This window comes from Procambarus clarkii, chromosome 55 (genome assembly GCF_040958095.1).
Source record: "Procambarus clarkii isolate CNS0578487 chromosome 55, FALCON_Pclarkii_2.0, whole genome shotgun sequence".
NCBI classification, from domain to species: Eukaryota; Metazoa; Arthropoda; class Malacostraca; order Decapoda; family Cambaridae; genus Procambarus; species Procambarus clarkii.
Genome location: NC_091204.1, coordinates 33,902,519 through 33,920,693, shown reverse-complemented (window position 1 = coordinate 33,920,693; position 18,175 = coordinate 33,902,519). Strand labels below are relative to the sequence as shown.

At 63.1% G+C, this 18,175-nt stretch overlaps 1 protein-coding gene across 1 annotated transcript in view; it reads left to right on the top strand.

Moving 5' to 3' along the window:
* Positions 1-18,175, top strand: part of LOC138352990 (peptidyl-prolyl cis-trans isomerase-like) — a 33,214-nt gene that overhangs the window by 12,366 nt on the left and 2,673 nt on the right. The window contains exon 2 of the mRNA XM_069305654.1: positions 17,999-18,172. Within this exon, the coding sequence (XP_069161755.1) occupies positions 17,999-18,172 (174 nt within the window). The remainder of the gene's footprint in view (positions 1-17,998; positions 18,173-18,175) is intronic.

Genomic DNA, 18,175 nt, shown 5'->3' with positions numbered 1-18,175 from the left:
GTAGAAGGGGGCTGGAGTTACAGGTCCAGCATCAACCCTCTGCCGGTAGGGGGGCTGGAGTCTTCATTTCCAGGACCAACCCCTGCCAGTAGAGGGGAGGGCTGGCGCTACAGATCCAGCACCAACCCCTGCCACTAAAGGGGGGAGGTCTGGAACTACAGGTCCAGCACCAACCCCCTGCCACAAAAGGGGGGGAGGTCTGGAACTACAGGTCCAGCACCAACCCCCTACCAGTAGACGGGGGCTGGAGCTACAGGTCCAGCACCAACCCCCTGCCATTAGAGTGTGGCTGGAGCTACAGGTCTATCACCAACCCCCTGCCAATAGAGAGGGGCTGGAGTTACAGGTTCAGGAGCAACCCCACCCTGCCCGTAGAGGGGGCTGCCGCTACAGGTCCAGCACCTACCGCCTGCCAGTAGAGGGGAGCTAGATCTACAGGTCCAGCACCAACCCCCTGCTAGTAGAGGGGGGCTGGAGCTACAGGTCCAGGACCAACCCCATGCCAATAGGGGGGCTGGAGCTACAGGTCCAGCACCATCCCCCTGCCAGTAGAGGGGGTCTGGAGATACAGGTCCAGGACCAACCCACCCTGCCCGTAGAGGGGGCTGCAGCTACAGGGCAGCTACACCAACCCCCTGCCAGTAGAGGGTGGGGCAAGAGCTACAGGTCCAGCACCAACCTCCTGCCAGTAGAGGGGGGCTGGAGCTACAGGTCAAGCACCAACACCCTGCCAGTAGAGGGGGGGCTGGATCTAGAGGTCCAGCACCAACCTCCTGTCAGTAGAGGGGGGCTGGAGCTACAGGTCCAGCACCAAACCCCTGCCAGTAGAGGGGGGCTGGAGCTACAGGTTCAGATCCAACCCCCTGCCAGTAGAGGGGGGCCGGAGCTACAGTTCCAGCACCAACCCCCCTCCTAGTAGAGGGGGGGCTGGAGTTACAGGTCCAGCACCAACCCCCTGTTAGTAGAAGGGGGCTGGAGCTACAGGTCCAGCACCATCCCCCTGCCAATAGAGGGGGGTTGGAGTTACAGGTTCAGGACCAACCCCACCCTGCTTGTAGTGGGGGCTGCAGCTACAGGTCCAGCACCAACCCGGCCCTGCCTGTAAAAGGCGCGGCTAGAGCTACAGGTCCAGCATCAACCCCTGCCAGTAGAGGAGGGCTTGAGCTATAAGGCCAGCACCAACCCCCCGCTAGTAGAGGGGGCTGGAGCTACAGGTCCAGCACCAACCCCTGCCAGTAGAGGGGGCTGGAGCTACAGATTCAGGGTCAACCCCCTGCCAGTAGAGGGGGCTGGAGCTACAGATTCAGGGCCAACCCGCTGCCAGTAGAGGAAGGCTGGAGCTAAAGGTCCAGCACCAACCCCCTGCCAGTGGAGGTGTGGGTGGAGAGGGGCCTAGAGATTCAGGTCAAGCAGGAACCCCCTGCCAGTAGAGAGCGGGCTTGAGCTATAGGTCCAGCATCAACCCCCTGCCAGTAGAGGGGGCTGGAGCTACAGATCCAGGGCCAACCCCCTGCCAGTAGAGGAGTGCTTTAGCTACAGATGCAGGAGAACCCCCCCCTGCCAGTAGAGGGGGGCTGGATCTACAGGTCCAGCACCAATCTCCTGCCAGTAGAGGGGGGGGGGCGGGGCTGGAGCTACAGGTGCAGCACCTACCCCCTGCCAGTAGAGGGGGGTGGAGCTATAGATCCAGCACCAACCCTCTTCCAGTAGAAGGGGGCTTGAGCTACAGATCCAGCACCAACCCTCTTCCAGTAGAGGGGACTGGAGCTACAGGTCCAGCACCAACCCCCTGCCAGTAGAGGCGGACTGGAGCTACAGGTCCAGTACCAACCCCTGCCAGTAGAGGGGGGCTGGAGCTACAGGTCCAGCACCAACCCCTGCCAGTAGAGAGGGCTGGAGCTACAGATTCAGGGCCAACCCCCTGCCAGTAGAGTGTGGCTGGAGCTACAGGTCTAGCACCAACCCCTGCCAGTAGAGGGGGGCTGGGGTTACAGGTCCAGGACCAACCCCGCCCTGCCCGAAGAGGGGGCTGCAGCTACAGGTCCAGCACCAACCCCTGCCAGTAGAGAGGGCTGGAGCTACAGATTCAGGGCCAACCCCCTGCCAGTAGAGGGGAGCTAGAGCTACAGGTCCAGCACCAACCCCCTGCTAGTAGACGGGGGCTGGAGCTACAGGTCCAGGATCAACCCATGCCAATAGAGGGGGGCTGGAGCTACAGGTCCAGCACCATCCCCCCTGCCAGTAGAGGGGGGCTGGAGCTATAGGTCCAGCATCAACCCCCTGCCAGTAGAGGGGGGGAAGGAACTGCAGGTTCAGCACCAACCTTCTGCCAGTAGAGGGAGGCTGGAGCTCCAGATCCAGCGCCAACTCCCTGCCAGTAGAGCGGAGCTTGAGCTACAGTTCCAGCACCAACCCCCCTACTAGTAGAGGAGGGCTGGAGTTACAGGTCCAGCACCAACCCCCTGCCAGTAGAAGGGGGCTGGAGCTACAGGTCCAGCACCATCTCCCTGCCAGTAGAGGGGGGTTGGAGTTACAGGTTCAGGACCTACCCACCCTGCCCGTAGAGGGGGCTGCAGCTACAGGTCCAGCACCAACCCCCTGCCAGTAAAAGGCGGGGCTAGAGCTACAGGTCCAGCATCAACCCCCTGCCAGTAGAGGGGGCTGGAGCTACAGATTCAGGGCCAACCCCCTGGCTATAGAGGATGGCTGGAGCTACAGGTCCATCTCCAACCCCCTGCCAGTAGAGGTGGGGGGGGCCTAGAGCTTCAGGTCTAGCAGGAAACCCCCTGCCTGGAGCTACAGGTCCAGCACCAACCCCCTGCCAGTAGAGAGGGGGCTTGAGCTATAGGTCCAGCATCAACCCTCTGCCAGTAGAGGGGGGCTGGAGCTACAGGTCCAGCACCATCCCCCTGCCAGTAGAGGAGGCTGGAGCTACAGGTCAAGCACCAACCCACTGCCAGTAGAGGGGGCTGGAGCTACAGGTTCAGCACCAACCCCCTGCCAGTAGAGGGGGGGGGGGCTGGAGCTACAGGTCCAGCACCAACCCCCTGCCAGTAGAGGGGGGGGGCTGGATCTACAGGTTCAGCACCAACCCCTTGCCAGAAGAGGGAGGGGGGGGGGGCTGGACCTACAGGTCCAGGACCAACTGCCCCCTGCCAGTAGAGGGGGCTGGAGCTACAGGTCCAGCATCAACCCGGTGCCAGTAGAGGGGGCTGGAGCTACAGGTCCAGCACCAATCCCCTGCCAGGAGAGGGGGCTGGAGCTACAGATTCAGGGCCAACCCCCTGCCAGTAGAGGGGAGCTAGAGCTACAGGTCCAGCACCAACCCTCTGCCAGTAGAGAGGGGGAAGGAACTGCAGGTTCAGCACCATCCCCCTGCCAGTAGAAGGGGGCTGGAGTTACAGGTCCAGCATCAACCCTCTGCCGGTAGAGGGGGGCTGGAGTCTTCATTTCCAGGACCAACCCCCTGCCAGTAGAGGGGAGGGCTGGCGCTACAGATCCAGGGTCAACCCCCTGCCAGTAAAAGGGAGCTGAAGCTACAGGTTCAGCACCAACCCCCTGCCAGTAGAGGGGGCTGGAGCTACAGGTCCAGCACCAATCCCCTGCCAGTAGAGGGGGGAGGCTGGAGCTACAGGTCCAGGACCAACCCCCTGCCAGTAGAGGGGGGCTAGAGCTACAGATTCAGGGCCAACCCCCTGCCAGCAGAGGGGGGGTGGAGCTACAGGTGAAGCACCAAATCCCTGCCAGTAGAGGGGGGCTGGAGCGACAGGTCCAGCACCAACCCCCTGCCAGTAGAGTGGGGCTGGAGCTACAGGTCCAGCACCAACCTCCTGCCAGTGGAGGGGGCCTGGAGCTACAGGTCCACTACCAACCCCCTGCCAGTAGAGGGGGGGGCTGGAGCTACAGGTCCAGCTCCAACCCCCTGCCAGTAGAGGGGGGAGGCTGGAGCTACAGGTCCAGCACCAACCCCCTGCCTGTAGAGGGGGGAGGCTGGAGCTACAGGTCCAGCTCCAACCCCCCCCCCCCTGCCGGTAGAGGTGGGCTGGAGCTACAGGTCCAGCACCAACCCCCTGCCAGTAGAGGGGGGCTGGAGCTACAGGTCCAGCACCAACCCCCTGCCAGTAGAGGGGGGCTGGAGCTACAGGTCCAGCACCAACCCCCTGCCAGTAGAGGAGGGCTGGAGCTATAAGGCCAGCCCCAACCCCCCGCTAGTAGAGGGGGGCTGGAGCTACAGGTCCAGCACCAACCCCCTGCCAGTAGAAGGGGACTAGAGCCACAGGTCCAGCACCAACCCCCTGCCAGTAGAGGGGGGCTGGACCTACAGGTCCAGCACCTACCGTCTGCCAGTAGAGGGGGGCTGGAGCTACAGGTCCAGCAGCATCCCCTGCCACTAGAGGGGGGCTGGGGTCAACACATCCAACACCAACCCCCTGCCAGTAGAGGGTGGGGGGGTGCTGGAGCTGCAGGTCCAGCACCAATCCCCTGCCAGTAGAGGGGGGCTGGAGCTACAGGTCCAGCACCAACCCCCTGCTAGTAGAAGGGGACTGGAGCTACAGGTCCAGAACCAACCCCCCTTCCAGTGGGGGGGGGGGCTGGAGTTTCAGGTCCAGCACCAACCCCCTGCCACTAAAGGGGGGGAGGTCTGGAACTACAGGTCCAGCACCAACCCCTGCCAGTAGACGGGGGCTGGAGCTACAGGTCCAGCACCAACCCCCTGCCAGTAGAGTGTGGCTGGAGCTACAGGTATATCACCAACCCCCTGCCAATAGAAGGGGGCTGGAGTTACAGGTTCAGGACCAACCCCACCCTGCCCGTAGAGGGGGCTGCCGCTACAGGTCCAGCACCTACCCCCTGCCAGTAGAGTGGGGCTGGAGCTATAGGTCCAGGACCAACCCCATGCCAATAGATGGGGGGCTGGAGCTACAGGTCCAACACCAACCCCCCCTGCCAGTAGAGGGGGGCTGGAGCTATAGGTCCAGCACCAACCCCCTGCCAGTAGAGTGGGGCTGGAGCTACAGGTCCAGCACCAACCTCCTGCCAGTAGAGGGGGCCTGGAGCTACAGGTCCACTACCAACCCCCTGCCAGTAGAGGGGGGGGCTGGAGCTACAGGTCCAGCTCCAACCCCCTGCCAGTAGAGGGGGGAGGCTGGAGCTACAGGTCCAGCACCAACCCCCTGCCTGTAGTGGGGGGCTGGAGCTATAGGTCCAACACCAACCCCCCCTGCCAGTAGAGGGGGGCTGGAGCTATAGGTCCAGCATCAACCCCCTGCCAGTAGAGGAGGCTGGAGTTTCAGGTCCAGCACCAACCCCGGCCAGTAGAGGGGGGGGGGGAGGTCTGGAACTACAGGTCCAGCACCAACCCCCTGCCAGTAGAGGGGGCTGGAGCTACAGATTCAGGGCCAACCCCCTGCCAGTAGAGGAAGGCTGGAGTTAAAGGTCCAGCACCAACCCCCTGCCAGTTGAGGTGGGGGGGCCTAGAGCTTCAGGTCAAGCAGGAACCCCTGCCTGGAGAGGGGCCTGGAGCTACAGGTCCAGCACCAACCCCCTGCCAGTAGAGAGCGGGCTTGAGCTATAGATCCAGCATCAACCCCCTGCCAGTAGAGGGGGGCTGGAGCTACAGGTCCAGCACCATCCCCCTTCCTGTAGAGGAGGCTGGAGCTGCAGGTCAAGCACAACCCCCTGCCAGTAGAGTGGGGGGGGGGGCTGGAGCTACAGGTCCAGCACCAACCCCCTGCCAGTAGAGGGGGGGGGGGCTGGAGCTACAGGTCCAGCACCAACCCCCTGCCAGTAGAGGGGTGGGCTGGAGCTGCAGGTCCAGCACCAACCCCTTGCCAGAAGAGGGAGGGGGGGGGGCTGGACCTACAGGTCCATGACCACCCCCCTACCAGTAGAGGGGGCCTGGAGCTACAGGTCCAGCACCAACCCCCTGCCAGTAGAGGGGGGGCTGGAGCTACAGTTCCAGCACCAACCCCCCTCTTAGTAGAGGGGGGGCTGGAGCTACAGGTCCAGCACCATCCCCCTGCCAGTAGAGGGGGTTTGGAGTTACAGGTTCAGAACCAACCCCACCCTGCCCATAGAGGGGGCTGCAGCTACAGGTCCAGCACCAACCCCCTGCCAGTAAAAGGCGGGGCTAGAGCTACAGGTCCAGCATCAACCCCCCTGCCAGTAGAGGGGGCTTGAGCTACAGATTCAGGGCCAACCCCCTGCCAGTAGAGGGGGGCTTGAGCCCCTCTACTGGCAGAAGGGCCAGTAGAGGGGGTGTTCTGGTCCAACACCAACCCCCTGCCAGTAGAGGGCGGAGTGGAGCTACAGATTCAGGGCCAACCCCCTGGCTATAGAGGATGGCTGGAGCTACAGGTCCATCTCCAACCCCCTGCCAGTAGAGGTGGGGGGGGGGGCCTAGAGCTTCAGGTCTAGCAGGAACCCCCTGCCTGGAGAGGGGCCTGGAGCTACAGGTCCAGCACCAACCCCTTGCCAGTAGAGAGGGGGCTTGAGCTATAGGTCCAGCATCAACCCCCTGCCAGTAGAGGAGGGCTGGAGCTATAAGGCCAGCCCCAACCCCCCGCGGTTAGAGGGGGGCTGGAGCTACAGGTCCAGCACCAACCCCCTGCCAGTAGAAGGGGACTAGAGCTACAGGTCCAGAACCAACCCCATTCCAGTAGAGGAGGGGCTGGAGCTACAGGTCCAGCACCAACCCCCTGCCAGTAGAGGGGGGCTGGAGCTACAGGTCCAGCAGCATCCCCTGCCAGTAGAGGGGGGCTGGGTCAACACATCCAACACTAACCCCCTGCCAGTAAGGGGGGGGGGTGCTGGAGCTGCAGGTCCAGCACCAATCCCCTGCCAGTAGAGGGGGGCTGGAGCTACAGGTCCAGCACCAACCCCCTGCCAGTAGAAGGGGACTGGAGCTACAGGTCCAGAACCAACCTCCTTCCAGTAGAGGGGGGGCTGGAGTTTCAGGTCCAGCACCAACCCCCTGCCACTAAAGGGGGGGGAGGTCTGGAACTACAGGTCCAGCACCAACCCCCTGCCAGTAGACGGGGGCTGGAGCTACAGGTCCAGCACCAACCCCCTGCCATTAGAGTGTGGCTGGAGCTACAGGTCTATCACCAACCCCCTGCCAATAGAGGGGGCTGGAGTTACAGGTTCAGGACCAACCCCACCCTGCCCGTAGAGGGGGCTGCCGCTACAGGTCCAGCACCTACCCCCTGCCAGTAGAGGGGAGCTAGAGCTACAGGTCCAGCACCAACCCCCTGCTAGTAGAGGGGGGCTGGAGCTACAGGTCCAGGACCAACCCCATGCCAATAGAGGGGGGGCTGGAGCTACAGGTCCAGCACCATCCCCCTGCCAGTAGAGGGGGGCTGGAGCTATAGGTCCAGCATCAACCCCCTGCCAGTAGAGGAGGGCTGGAGCTACAGGTCCAGCACCAACCCCCTGCCAGTAGAGGGGGGCTGGAGTTACAGGTCCAGGACCAACCCCACCCTGCCCGTAGAGGGGGCTGCACCTACAGGGCAGCTACACCAACCCCCTGCCAGTAGAGGGGGGGGCTAGAGCTACAGGTCCAGCACCAACCTCCTGCCAGTAGAGGGGGCTGGAGCTACAGGTCAAGCACCAACACCCTGCCAGTAGAGGGGGGCTGGATCTAGAGGTCCAGCACCAACCTCCTGTCAGTAGAGGGGGGCTGGAGCTACATGTCCAGCACCAAACCCCTGCCAGTAGAGGGGGGCGGGAGCTACAGGTTCAGATCCAACCCCCTGCCAGTAGAGGGGGGCTGGAGCTACAGTTCCAGCACCAACCCCCCTCCTAGTTGAGGGGGGCTGGAGTTACAGGTCCAGCACCAACCCCCTGTTAGTAGAAGGGGGCTGGAGCTACAGGTCCAGCACCATCCCCCTGCCAATAGAGGGGGGTTGGAGTTACAGGTTCAGGACCAACCCCACCCTGCCCGTAGTGGGGGCTGCAGCTACAGGTCCAGCACCAACCCGCTGCCTGTAAAAGGCGCGGCTAGAGCTACAGGTCCAGCATCAACCCCCTGCCATTAGAGGGGGCTGGAGCTACAGATTAAGGGCCAACCCCCTGCCAGTAGAGGGGGCTGGAGCTACAGATTCAGGGCCAACCCCCTGCCAGTAGATTAAGGCTGGAGCTAAAGGTCCAGCACCAACCCCCTGCCAGTGGAGGTGGGGGGGGGGGCCTAGAGCTTCAGGTCAAGCAGGAACCCCCTGCCTGGAGAGGGGCTTGGAGCTACAGATCCAGCACCAACCCCCTGCCAGTAGAGAGCGGGCTTGAGCTATAGATCCAGCATCAACCCCCTGCCAGTAGAGGGGGGCTGGAGCTACAGATCGAGGGCCAACCCCCTGCCAGTAGAGGAGTGCTTTAGCTACAGATGCAGGACCACCCCCCCCCCCTGCCAGTAAAGGGGGGCTGGATCTACAGGTCCAGCATCAACCTCCTGCCAGTAGAGGGGGGGGGAGGGCTGGAGCTACAGGTGCAGCACCTACCCCCTGCCAGTAGAGGGGGCTGGAGCTATAGATCCAGCACCAACCCTCTTCCAGTAGAAGGGGGCTTGAGCTACAGGTCCAGCACCAACCCTCTACCAGTAGAGGGTACTGGAGCTACAGGTCCAGCACCAACCCCCTGCCAGTAGAGGCGGACTGGAGCTACAGGTCCAGCACCAACCCCTGCCAGTAGAGGGGGGCTGGAGCTACAGGTCCAGCACCAACCCCCTGCCAGTAGAGAGGGCTGGAGCTACAGATTCAGGGCCAACCCCCTGCCAGTAGAGTGTGGCTGGAGCTACAGGTCTAGCACCAACCCCCTGCCAGTAGAGGGGGGCTGGAGTTACAGGTCCAGGACCAACCCCACCCTGCCCGAAGAGAGGGCTGCAACTACAGGTCCAGCACCAACCCCCTGCCAGTAGAGGGGGGGCTAGAGCTACAGGTCCAGCACCAACCCTGCCAGTAGAGAGGGCTGGAGCTACAGATTCAGGGCCAACCCCCTGCCAGTAGAGGGGAGCTAGAGCTACAGGTCCAGCACCAACCCCTGCTAGTAGACGGGGGCTGGAGCTACAGGTCCAGGATCAACCCCATGCCAATAGAGGGGGGCTGGAGCTACAGGTTCAGCACCATCCCCCCTGCCAGTAGAGGGGGGCTGGAGCTATAGGTCCAGCATCAACCCCCTGCCAGTAGAGGAGGTCTGGATCTACAGGTCCAGCACCAACCCCCTGCCAATAGAGCAGGGCTGGGGCTACAAGTCCAACACAAACCCCCTGCGAGGAGAGGGGGGGGGGGCTGGAGCTACAGGTGCAGCACCAACCCCCTGCCAGTAGAGGGGGGCTGGAACTACAGGTCCAGCACCCACCCCTTGCCAGTAGAGGAGTCTGGAGCTACAGGTACAGCACCATCCCCCCTGCCAGTAGAGGGGGGCTGGAGCTATAGGTCCAGCATCAACCCCCTGCCAGTAGAGGAGGTCTGGATCTACAGGTCCAGCACCAACCTCCTGCCAGTAGAGGGGGGCTGGAGCTACAGATTCAGGGCCAACCCCCTGCCAGTAGAGGAGGGGAAGGAACTGCAGGTTCAGCACCAACCTCCTGCCAGTAGAGGGGGGCTGGAGCTACAGATCCAGCGCCAACTCCCTGCCAGTAGAGGGGAGCTGGAGCTACAGGTGCAGCAACAACCCCCTGCCAGTAGAGGGGGGCTGGAGCTACAGTTCCAGCACCAACCCCCCTCCTAGTAGAGGAGGGCTGGAGTTACAGGTCCAGCACCAACCCCCTGCCAGTAGAAGGGGGCTGGTGCTACAGGTCCAGCACCATCTCCCTGCCAGTAGAGGAGGGTTGGAGTTACAGGTTCAGGACCTACCCACCCTGCCCGTAGAGGGGGCTGCAGCTACAGGTCCAGCACCAATCTCCTGCCAGTAGAGGGGGGGCTGGAGCTACAGGTCCAGCACCAACCCCCTGCCAGTAGAGGGGGGGGGGGCTGGAGCTACAGGTCCAGCACCATCCCCCGGCCAGTAGAGGGGGGGCTGGAGGTACAGGTACAACACGAACCCCCTGCCAGTAAAGGGGGGCTGGAGCTACTGGTCCTGCATCGACCCCCTGCCAGTAGAAGAGGGGCAGGAACTATAGGTCCAGCACGAACCCCCGGCCAGTAGAAGGATAGCTGAAGCTACAGGTCCAGCACCAACCCCCGGCCAGTAGAAGGATAGCTGGAGCTACTGGTCCAGCACCAACCCCTTGCCAGTAGTGTGGGGCTGGAGCTACAAGTCCAACACCAACCCCCTGCAAGTAGAGGAGGGCTGGAGCTACAGGTCCAGCACCCCCCCCCCCATCCTGCCAGTAGAGGGGGCTGGAGCTACAGATCCCGCACCAACCCCCTGCCAGTAGAGGGGTCTGGAGCTACAAGTCCAACACCAACCCCCCTGCCAGTAGAGGGGGGCTGGAGCTACAGGTGCAGCACCAACCCCCTGCCAGTAGAGGGGGGGCTGGAAATACAGGTCCAGCACCAACCCCCTGCCAATAGAGCAGGGCTGGGGCTACAAGTCCAACACCAACCCCCTGCGAGGAGAGGGGGGGGCTGGAGCTACAGGTGCAGCACCAACCCCCTGCCAGTAGAGGGGGGCTGGAACTACAGGTCCAGCACCCACCCCTTGCCAGTAGAGGAGTCTGGAGCTACAGGTACAGCACCATCCCCCCTGCCAGTAGAGGGGGGCTGGAGCTATTGGTCCAGCATCAACCCCCTGCCAGTAGAGGAGGTCTGGATCTACAGGTCCAGCACCAACCTCCTGCCAGTAGAGGGGGGCTGGAGTTACAGATTCAGGGCCAACCCCCTGCCAGTAGAGGGGGGGAAGGAACTGCAGGTTCAGCACCAACCTCCTGCCAGTAGAGGGGGGCTGGAGCTACAGATCCAGCGCCAACTCCCTGCCAGTAGAGGGGAGCTGGAGCTACAGGTGCAGCAACAACCCCCTGCCAGTAGAGGGGGGCTGGAGCTACAGTTCCAGCACCAACCCCCCTCCTAGTAGAGGAGGGCTGGAGTTACAGGTCCAGCACCAACCCCCTGCCAGTAGAAGGGGGCTGGTGCTACAGGTCCAGCACCATCTCCCTGCCAGTAGAGGGGGGTTGGAGTTACAGGTTCAGGACCTACCCACCCTGCCCGTAGAGGGGGCTGCAGCTACAGGTCCAGCACCAACCCCCTGCCAGTAAAAGGCGGGGCTAGAGCTACAGGTCCAGCATCAACCCCATGCCAGTAGAGGGGGCTGGAGCTACAGATTCAGGGCCAACCCCCTGGCTATAGAGGATGGCTGGAGCTACAGGTCCATCTCCAACCCCTGCCAGTAGAGGTGGGGGGGGGGGGGCCTAGAGCTTCAGGTCTAGCAGGAACCCCCTGCCTGGAGCTACAGGTCCAGCACCAACCCCCTGCCAGTAGAGAGGGGGCTTGAGCTATAGGTCCAGCATCAACCCCCTGCCAGTAGAGGGGGGCTGGGGCTACAGGTCCAGCACCATCCCCCTGCCAATAGAAAAGGCTGGAGCTGCAGGTCAAGCACCAACCCCCTGCCAGTAGAGGGGGGGGGGCTGGAGCTACAGGTCCAGCACCATCCCCCTGTCATTAGAGTGGGGCTGGAGCTACAGGTCCAGCACCAATCCCCTGCCAGTAGAGGGGGGGGGGCTGGAGCTACAGGTCCAGCACCATCCCCCTGTCAGTAGAGTGGGGCTGGATCTACAGGTCCAGCACCATCCCCCTGTCAGTAGAGTGGGGCTGGAGCTACAGGTCCAGCACCAATCTCCTGCCAGTAGAGGGGGGGGGGCTGGAGCTACAGGTCCAGCACCAACCCCCTGCCAGTAGAGGGGGGGGGGCTGGAGCTACAGGTCCAGCACCATCCCCCAGCCAGTAGAGGGGGGGCTGGAGGTACAGGTACAACACCAACCCCCTGCCAGTAAAGGGGGGCTGGAGCTACTGGTCCTGCATCGACCCCCTGCCAGTAGAAGAGGGGCAGGAACTATAGGTCCAGCACGAACCCCCGGCTAGTAGAAGGATAGCTGAAGCTACAGGTCCAGCACCAACCCCCGGCCAGTAGAAGGATAGCTGGAGCTACTGGTCCAACACCAACCCCTTGCCAGTAGTGTGGGGCTGGAGCTACAAGTCCAACACCAACCCCCTGCAAGTAGAGGAGGGCTGGAGCTACAGGTCCAGCACCCCCCCCCCCCCATCCTGCCAGTAGAGGGGGCTGGAGCTACAGATCCCGCACCAACCCCCTGCCAGTAGAGGGGTCTGGAGCTACAAGTCCAACACCAACCCCCCTGCCAGTAGAGGGGGGCTGGAGCTACAGGTGCAGCACCAACCCCCTGCCAGTAGATGGGGGCTGGAACTACAGGTCCAGCACCCACCCCTTGCCAGTAGTGTGGGGCTGTAGCTACAGGTCCAGCACCAACCCCCTGCCAATAGAGCAGGGCTTGGGCTACAAGTCCAACACCAACCCCCTGCGAGGAGAGGGGGGGGGGCTGGAGCTACAGGTGCAGCACCAACCCCCTGCCAGTAGAGGGGGGCTGGAACTACAGGTCCAGCACCCACCCCTTGCCAGTAGAGGAGTCTGGAGCTACAGGTCCAGCACCAACCCCCTGCCAGTTGAGGGGGAGCCGGGTGCTACACATCAAACACCAACCCCCTCCCAGTAGAGGGGGGGGGGCTGGAGCTACAGATCCAGCACCAACCCCTGCCAGTAGAGGGGGGCTGGAGCTACAGGTCCAGCACCAACCTCCTGCCAGTAGAGGGGGGGCTGGAGCTACAGGTCCAGCACCAAACCCCTGCCAGTAGAGGCTGGAGCTTCAGGTCCAGCACCAACCTCATGCCAGTAGAGGGGGCTGGAGCTACAGGTCCAGCACCAACCCCCTGCCAGTAGAGGAGGGCTGGAGCTACAGGTCCAGCGCCAACCCCCTGCCAGTAGAGGGGGGCTTGAGCTACAGGTCCAGCACCACCCCTCTGCCAGTAGAGAGGGGCTGGAGCTACAGGTCCAGCACCAACCACCTGCCAATAGAGGGAAGGCTGGAGCTACAGGTCCAAGGCCAACCTCCTGCCAGTAGAGGGGGCTGGAGCTACAGGTCCAGCACCAACCCCCTGCCAGTAGAGGGAAGGCTGGATCAACAGGTCCAGGGCCAACCCCCTGCCAGTAGAGATGGGCTGGAGCTACAGGTCCAGTACCAACCCCCAGCCAGTAGAGGGGGGCTGGAGCTACAGGTCCAGCACCAACCCCCTGCCAGTAGAGGGGGGCTGGAGCTACAGGTCCAGCATCAACCCCCTCCCAGTAGAGGGGGGGCTGGACAGCACCAACCCCCTGCCAGTAGAGGGGGGCTGGAGTTACAGGTCCAGCACCTACCCCCTGCCAGTAGAGGGCGCTGGAGTTACAGGTCCAGCACCTACCCCCTGCCAGTAGAGGGGGGCTGAAGCTACAGGTCCAGCACCAACCCCCTGCCAGTAGAGGTGGGGTGGACCTACACGTCAAGCACCAACCCCCTCCCAGTAAAGGGGGGGGGGCTGGAGCAACAGATCCAGCACCAACCCCCTGCCAGTAGAAGGGGGGCTGGAGCTACAGGTCCAGCACTAACCCCCTGCCAGTAGAGGGGGGCTGGAGCTACAGGTCCAGCACCAACCCTCTTCCAGTAGAGGGGGGCTGGAGCTACAGGTCCAGCACCAACCCTCTTCCAGTAGAGGGGGGCTGGAGCTACAGGTCCAGCACCAACCCTCTTCCAGTAGAGGGGGGCTGGAGCTACAGGTCCAGCACCAACCCCCTGCCAATAGAGGGGGGTTGGAACTACAGGTCCAGCACCAACAATCTGCCAGTAGAAGGGGTCCTGGAGCTTCAGGTCCAGCACCAATCCCCTGCCAGTAGAGGGGGGGGGGGCTGGAGCTACAGGTCCAGCACCACCCCTCTGCCAGTAGAGGGGGGCTTGAGCTTTAGGTCCAGCACCAACCCGCTGCCAGTAGAGGGGGGCTGGAGCTACAGGTCCAGCGCCAACCCCCTGCCAGTAGAGGGGGGCTGGAGCTACAGGTCCAGGGCCAACCTCCTGCCAGTAGAGGGGTGCTGGAGCTACAGGTCCAGCACCAACCCCCTGCCAGTAGAGGGGGGGGGGCTGGAGCTACAGGTCTAGCACCACCCCTCTGCCAGTAGAGAGGGGCTTGAGCTTTAGGTCCAGCACCAACCCGCTGCCAGTAGAGGGGGGCTGGAGCTACAGGTCCAGCACCAAACCCCTGCCAGTAGAGGGGGGCTGGAGCTACAGGTCCAGCACCAACCCCCTGCCAGTAGAGGAGGGCTGGAGCTACAGGTCCAGCGCCAACCCCCTGCCAGTAGAGAGGGGCTGGAGCTACAGGTCCAGGGCCAACCCCCTTCCAGTAGAGGGGGGCTGGAGCTACAGGTCCAGCACCACCCCTCTGCCAGTAGAGGGGGGGCTGGAGCTACAGGTCCAGGGCCAACTTCCTGCCAGTAGAGGGGGGCTGGAGCTATAGGTCCAGCACCAACCCCCTGCCAGTAGAGGGAAGGCTGGAGCTACAGGTCCAGCACCAACCCCCTGCCAGTAGAGGGGGGTTGGAACTACTAGCCCTGCACCAAGCCCTGCCAGTAGAGGGGGCTGGAGCTACAGGTCCAGCACCAACCTCCTGCCAGTAGAGGGGGGCTGGAGCTATAGGTCCAGCACCAACCCCCTGCCAGTAGAGGGAAGGCTGGAGCTACAGGTCCAGGGCCAACCTCCTGCCAGTGGAGGGGGGCTGGAGCTACACGTCCAGCACCCACCCCTTGCCAGTAGAGGGGGGCTGGAGCTACAGGTACAACACCAATCCCCTGCCAGTAGAGGGGGGCTGGAGCTGCAGGTCCAGCATCAACCCCCCCCCCCCTGCCAGTAGAGGGGGGCTGGAGCTTCAGGTCCAGGACCAATCCCCTGCCAGCAAAAAGGGGCTGGAGCTACAGGTCCAGCACCCACCGTTTGCCAGTAGTGTGGGGCTGCAGCTACAGGTCCAGCACCAACCCCCCCCCCCCCATCTTGCCAGTAGAGGGGGCTGGAGCTACAGATCCCACACCAACCCCCTGCCAGTAGAGGGGGGCTGGAGCTACAGGTGCAGCACCAACCCCCTGCCAGTAGAGGGGGGCTGGAACTACAGGTCCAGCACCCACTCTTTGCCAGTAGTGTGGGTCTGGAGCTAAAGGTCCAGCACTAACCCCCAGCCAGTAGAGGGGGGCTGGAGCTACACGTCAAGCACCAACCCCCTCCCAGTAGAGGGGGGGGGCTGGAGCTACAGGTGCAGCACCTACCCCCTGCCAGTAGAGGGGGCTGGAGCTACAGGTCCAGCACCAACCTCCTGCCAGTAGAGGGGGGCTGGAGTTACAGGTCTAGCACCAACCCCCTGCCAGCAGAGAAGGGCTGGAGTTACAGGTTCAGGACCAACCCCCTGCCCGTAGAGGGGGCTGCAGCTACAGGTCCAGCATCAACCCCCTGCCAGTAGAGAGGGCTGGAGCTACAGATTCAGGGCCAACCCCTTGCCAGTAGAGTGTGGCTGGAGCTACAGGTCTAGCACCAACCCCCTGCCAGTAGAGGGGGCTGGAGTTACATGTCCAGGACCAACCCCACCCTGCCCGTAGAGGGGGCTGCAGCTACAGGTCCAGCACCAACCCCCTGCCAGTAGAGGGGGGGCTAGAGCTACAGGTCCAGCACCAACCCCCTGCCAGTAGAGGGGGGGCTAGAGCTACAGGTCCAGCATCAACCCCCTGCCAGAAGAGGGGGGCTGGAGTTACAGGTCCAGGACCAACCCCACCCTGCCCGTAGAGGGGGCTGCAGATACAGGTCCAGCACCAACCCCCTGCCAGTAGAGGGGGGGCTAGAGCTACAGGTCCAGCACCAACCCCCTGCCAGTAGAGAGGGCTAGAGCTACAGATTCAGGGCCAACCCCCTGCCAGTAGAGGGGTGGCTGGAGCTACAGGTCCAGCACCAACCCCCTGCCAGTAGAGGGGCGGGGGCTGGAGTTACAGGTCCAGCACCAACCCGCTGCCAGTAGAGGGGGGCTGGAGCTACAGGTGCAGCACCAAACCCCTGCCAGTTGAAGGGGGCTGGAGCTTACAGGTCCAGCACCAACCCCCTGCCAGTAGAGGAGGGCTGGAGCTACAGGTCCAGCGCCAACCTCCTGCCAGTAGAGGGGGCAGGAGATACAGGTCCAGGGCCAACCTCCTGCCAGTAGAGGGAAGGCTGGAGCTACAGGTCCAGGGCCAACCTCCTGCCAGTAGAGGGGGGGCTGGAGCTATAGGTCCAGCACCACCCCTCTGCCAGTAGAGGGGAGCTAGAGCTACAGGTCCAGCATCAACCCCCTGCCAGTAGAGGAGGCTGGAGCTGCAGGTCAAGCACCAACCCCCTGCCAGTTGAGGGGGGCTGGAGCTACAGGTCCAGCACCGACCCCCTACCAGTAGAGGGGGCCTGGAGCTACAGGTTCAGCACCAACCCCCCTCCTATTAGAGGGGGGGCTGGAGTTACAGGTCCAGCACCAACCCCCTGCCAGTAGAAGGGGGCTGGAGCTTCAGGTCCAGCACCATCCCCCTGCCAGTAGTGGGGGGTTGGAGTTACAAGTTCAGGACCAACCCCACCCTTCCCGTAGAGGGGGCTAGAGCTACGTGTCCTGAACCAACCCCCTGTCATTAGAGGGCGGAGTGGAGCTACAGATTCAGGGCCAACCCCCTGGCTATAGAGGATGGCTGGAGCTACAGGTCCATCTCCAACCCCCGGCCAGTAGAGGTGGGGGGGGGGGGGCTAGAGCTACAGGTCTAGCAGGAACCCCCTGCCAGGAGAGGGGGCCTGGAGCTACAGGTCCAGCACCAACCCCCTGCCAGTAGAGAGGGGGCTTGAGCTATAGGTCCAGCATCAACCCCCTGCCAGTAGAGGGGGGCAGGGGCTACAGGTCCAGCACCATCCCCCTGCCAATAGAAGAGGCTGGAGCTGCAGGTCAAGCACCAACCCCCTGCCAGTAGAGGGGGCTGGAGCTACAGGTTCAGCACCAACCCCCTGCCAGTAGATAGGGGGGGGCTGGAGCTACAGGTCCAGCACCAACCCCCTGCCAGTAGAGGGGGGGCTGGAGCTACAGGTCCAGCACCAACCCCCTGCCAGTAGAGGGGGGCTGGAGTTACAGATTCAGGGCCAACCCCCTGCCAGTAGAGGGGGGTGGAGCTACAGGTCCAGTGCCAACCCCCTGCCAGTAGAGGGGGGGCTGGAGCTACAGGTCCAGCACCAACCCCCTGCCAGTAGAGGGGGGCTGGAGCTACAGATCCAGGGCCAACCCCCTGCCAGTAGAGGAGTGCTTGAGTTACAGGTGCAGGACCACCCCCCCCCCTGCCAGTAGAGGAGGGCTGGAGCTAAAGCTACAGCACCAACCTCCTGCCAGACGAGGGGGGCTGGATCTACAGGTCCAGGACCATCCCCACCCCCCTGCCTGTAAAGAGGGGGCTGGAGCTACAGGTTCAGCATCAACCCCCTGCCAGTAGAGGTGGCTGGAGATACAGGTCCAGCATCAACCCCCTGAGAGTAGAGGGGGCTGGAGCTATTGGTCCAGCACCATCTCCTTGACAGTAGAGGGGGCTGGAGCTACAGGTTCAGCACCAACCCCCCTGCCAGTAGAGGGGGGCTAAAGTTACAGGTCCACCACAACCCCCTTCCAGTTGAGGGGGCGAGCTGGAGCTACATGTCCAGCACCAGCCCCCCTGCCAGGAGGGGGGGTGCTGGAGCTACAGGTCCAGCATAATGAGGCTGTCACTGACCACAGGTGATAATGGGGCTGACACTGACCACAGGTGATAATGGGGCTGACACTGACCACAGGTGATAATGGGGCTGACTCTGCCCACTGGTGGTAATGGGGCTGACACTGTCCACAGGTGATAATGGGGCTGACGCTGACCACAGGTGATAATGGGGCTGACACTGACCACAGGTGATAATGGGGCTGACACTGACCACAGGTGATAATGGGGCTGACACTGTCCACAGGTTGAGGACCTCCGCAGGAAGAGGAAGCCCGTCAAGAGGCTGGTGGAGGCTGGCCGGGTGTTGGCCGTCCAGGAAGACCAAGATGGCCGCCGCTCCGCCAGGATAACTCTACAAGACGGACAGCTGTACCTCCACTCACTCCTGCGTCAGCCTACGCCCGCCGACGCTCACACCCTCCAGGTT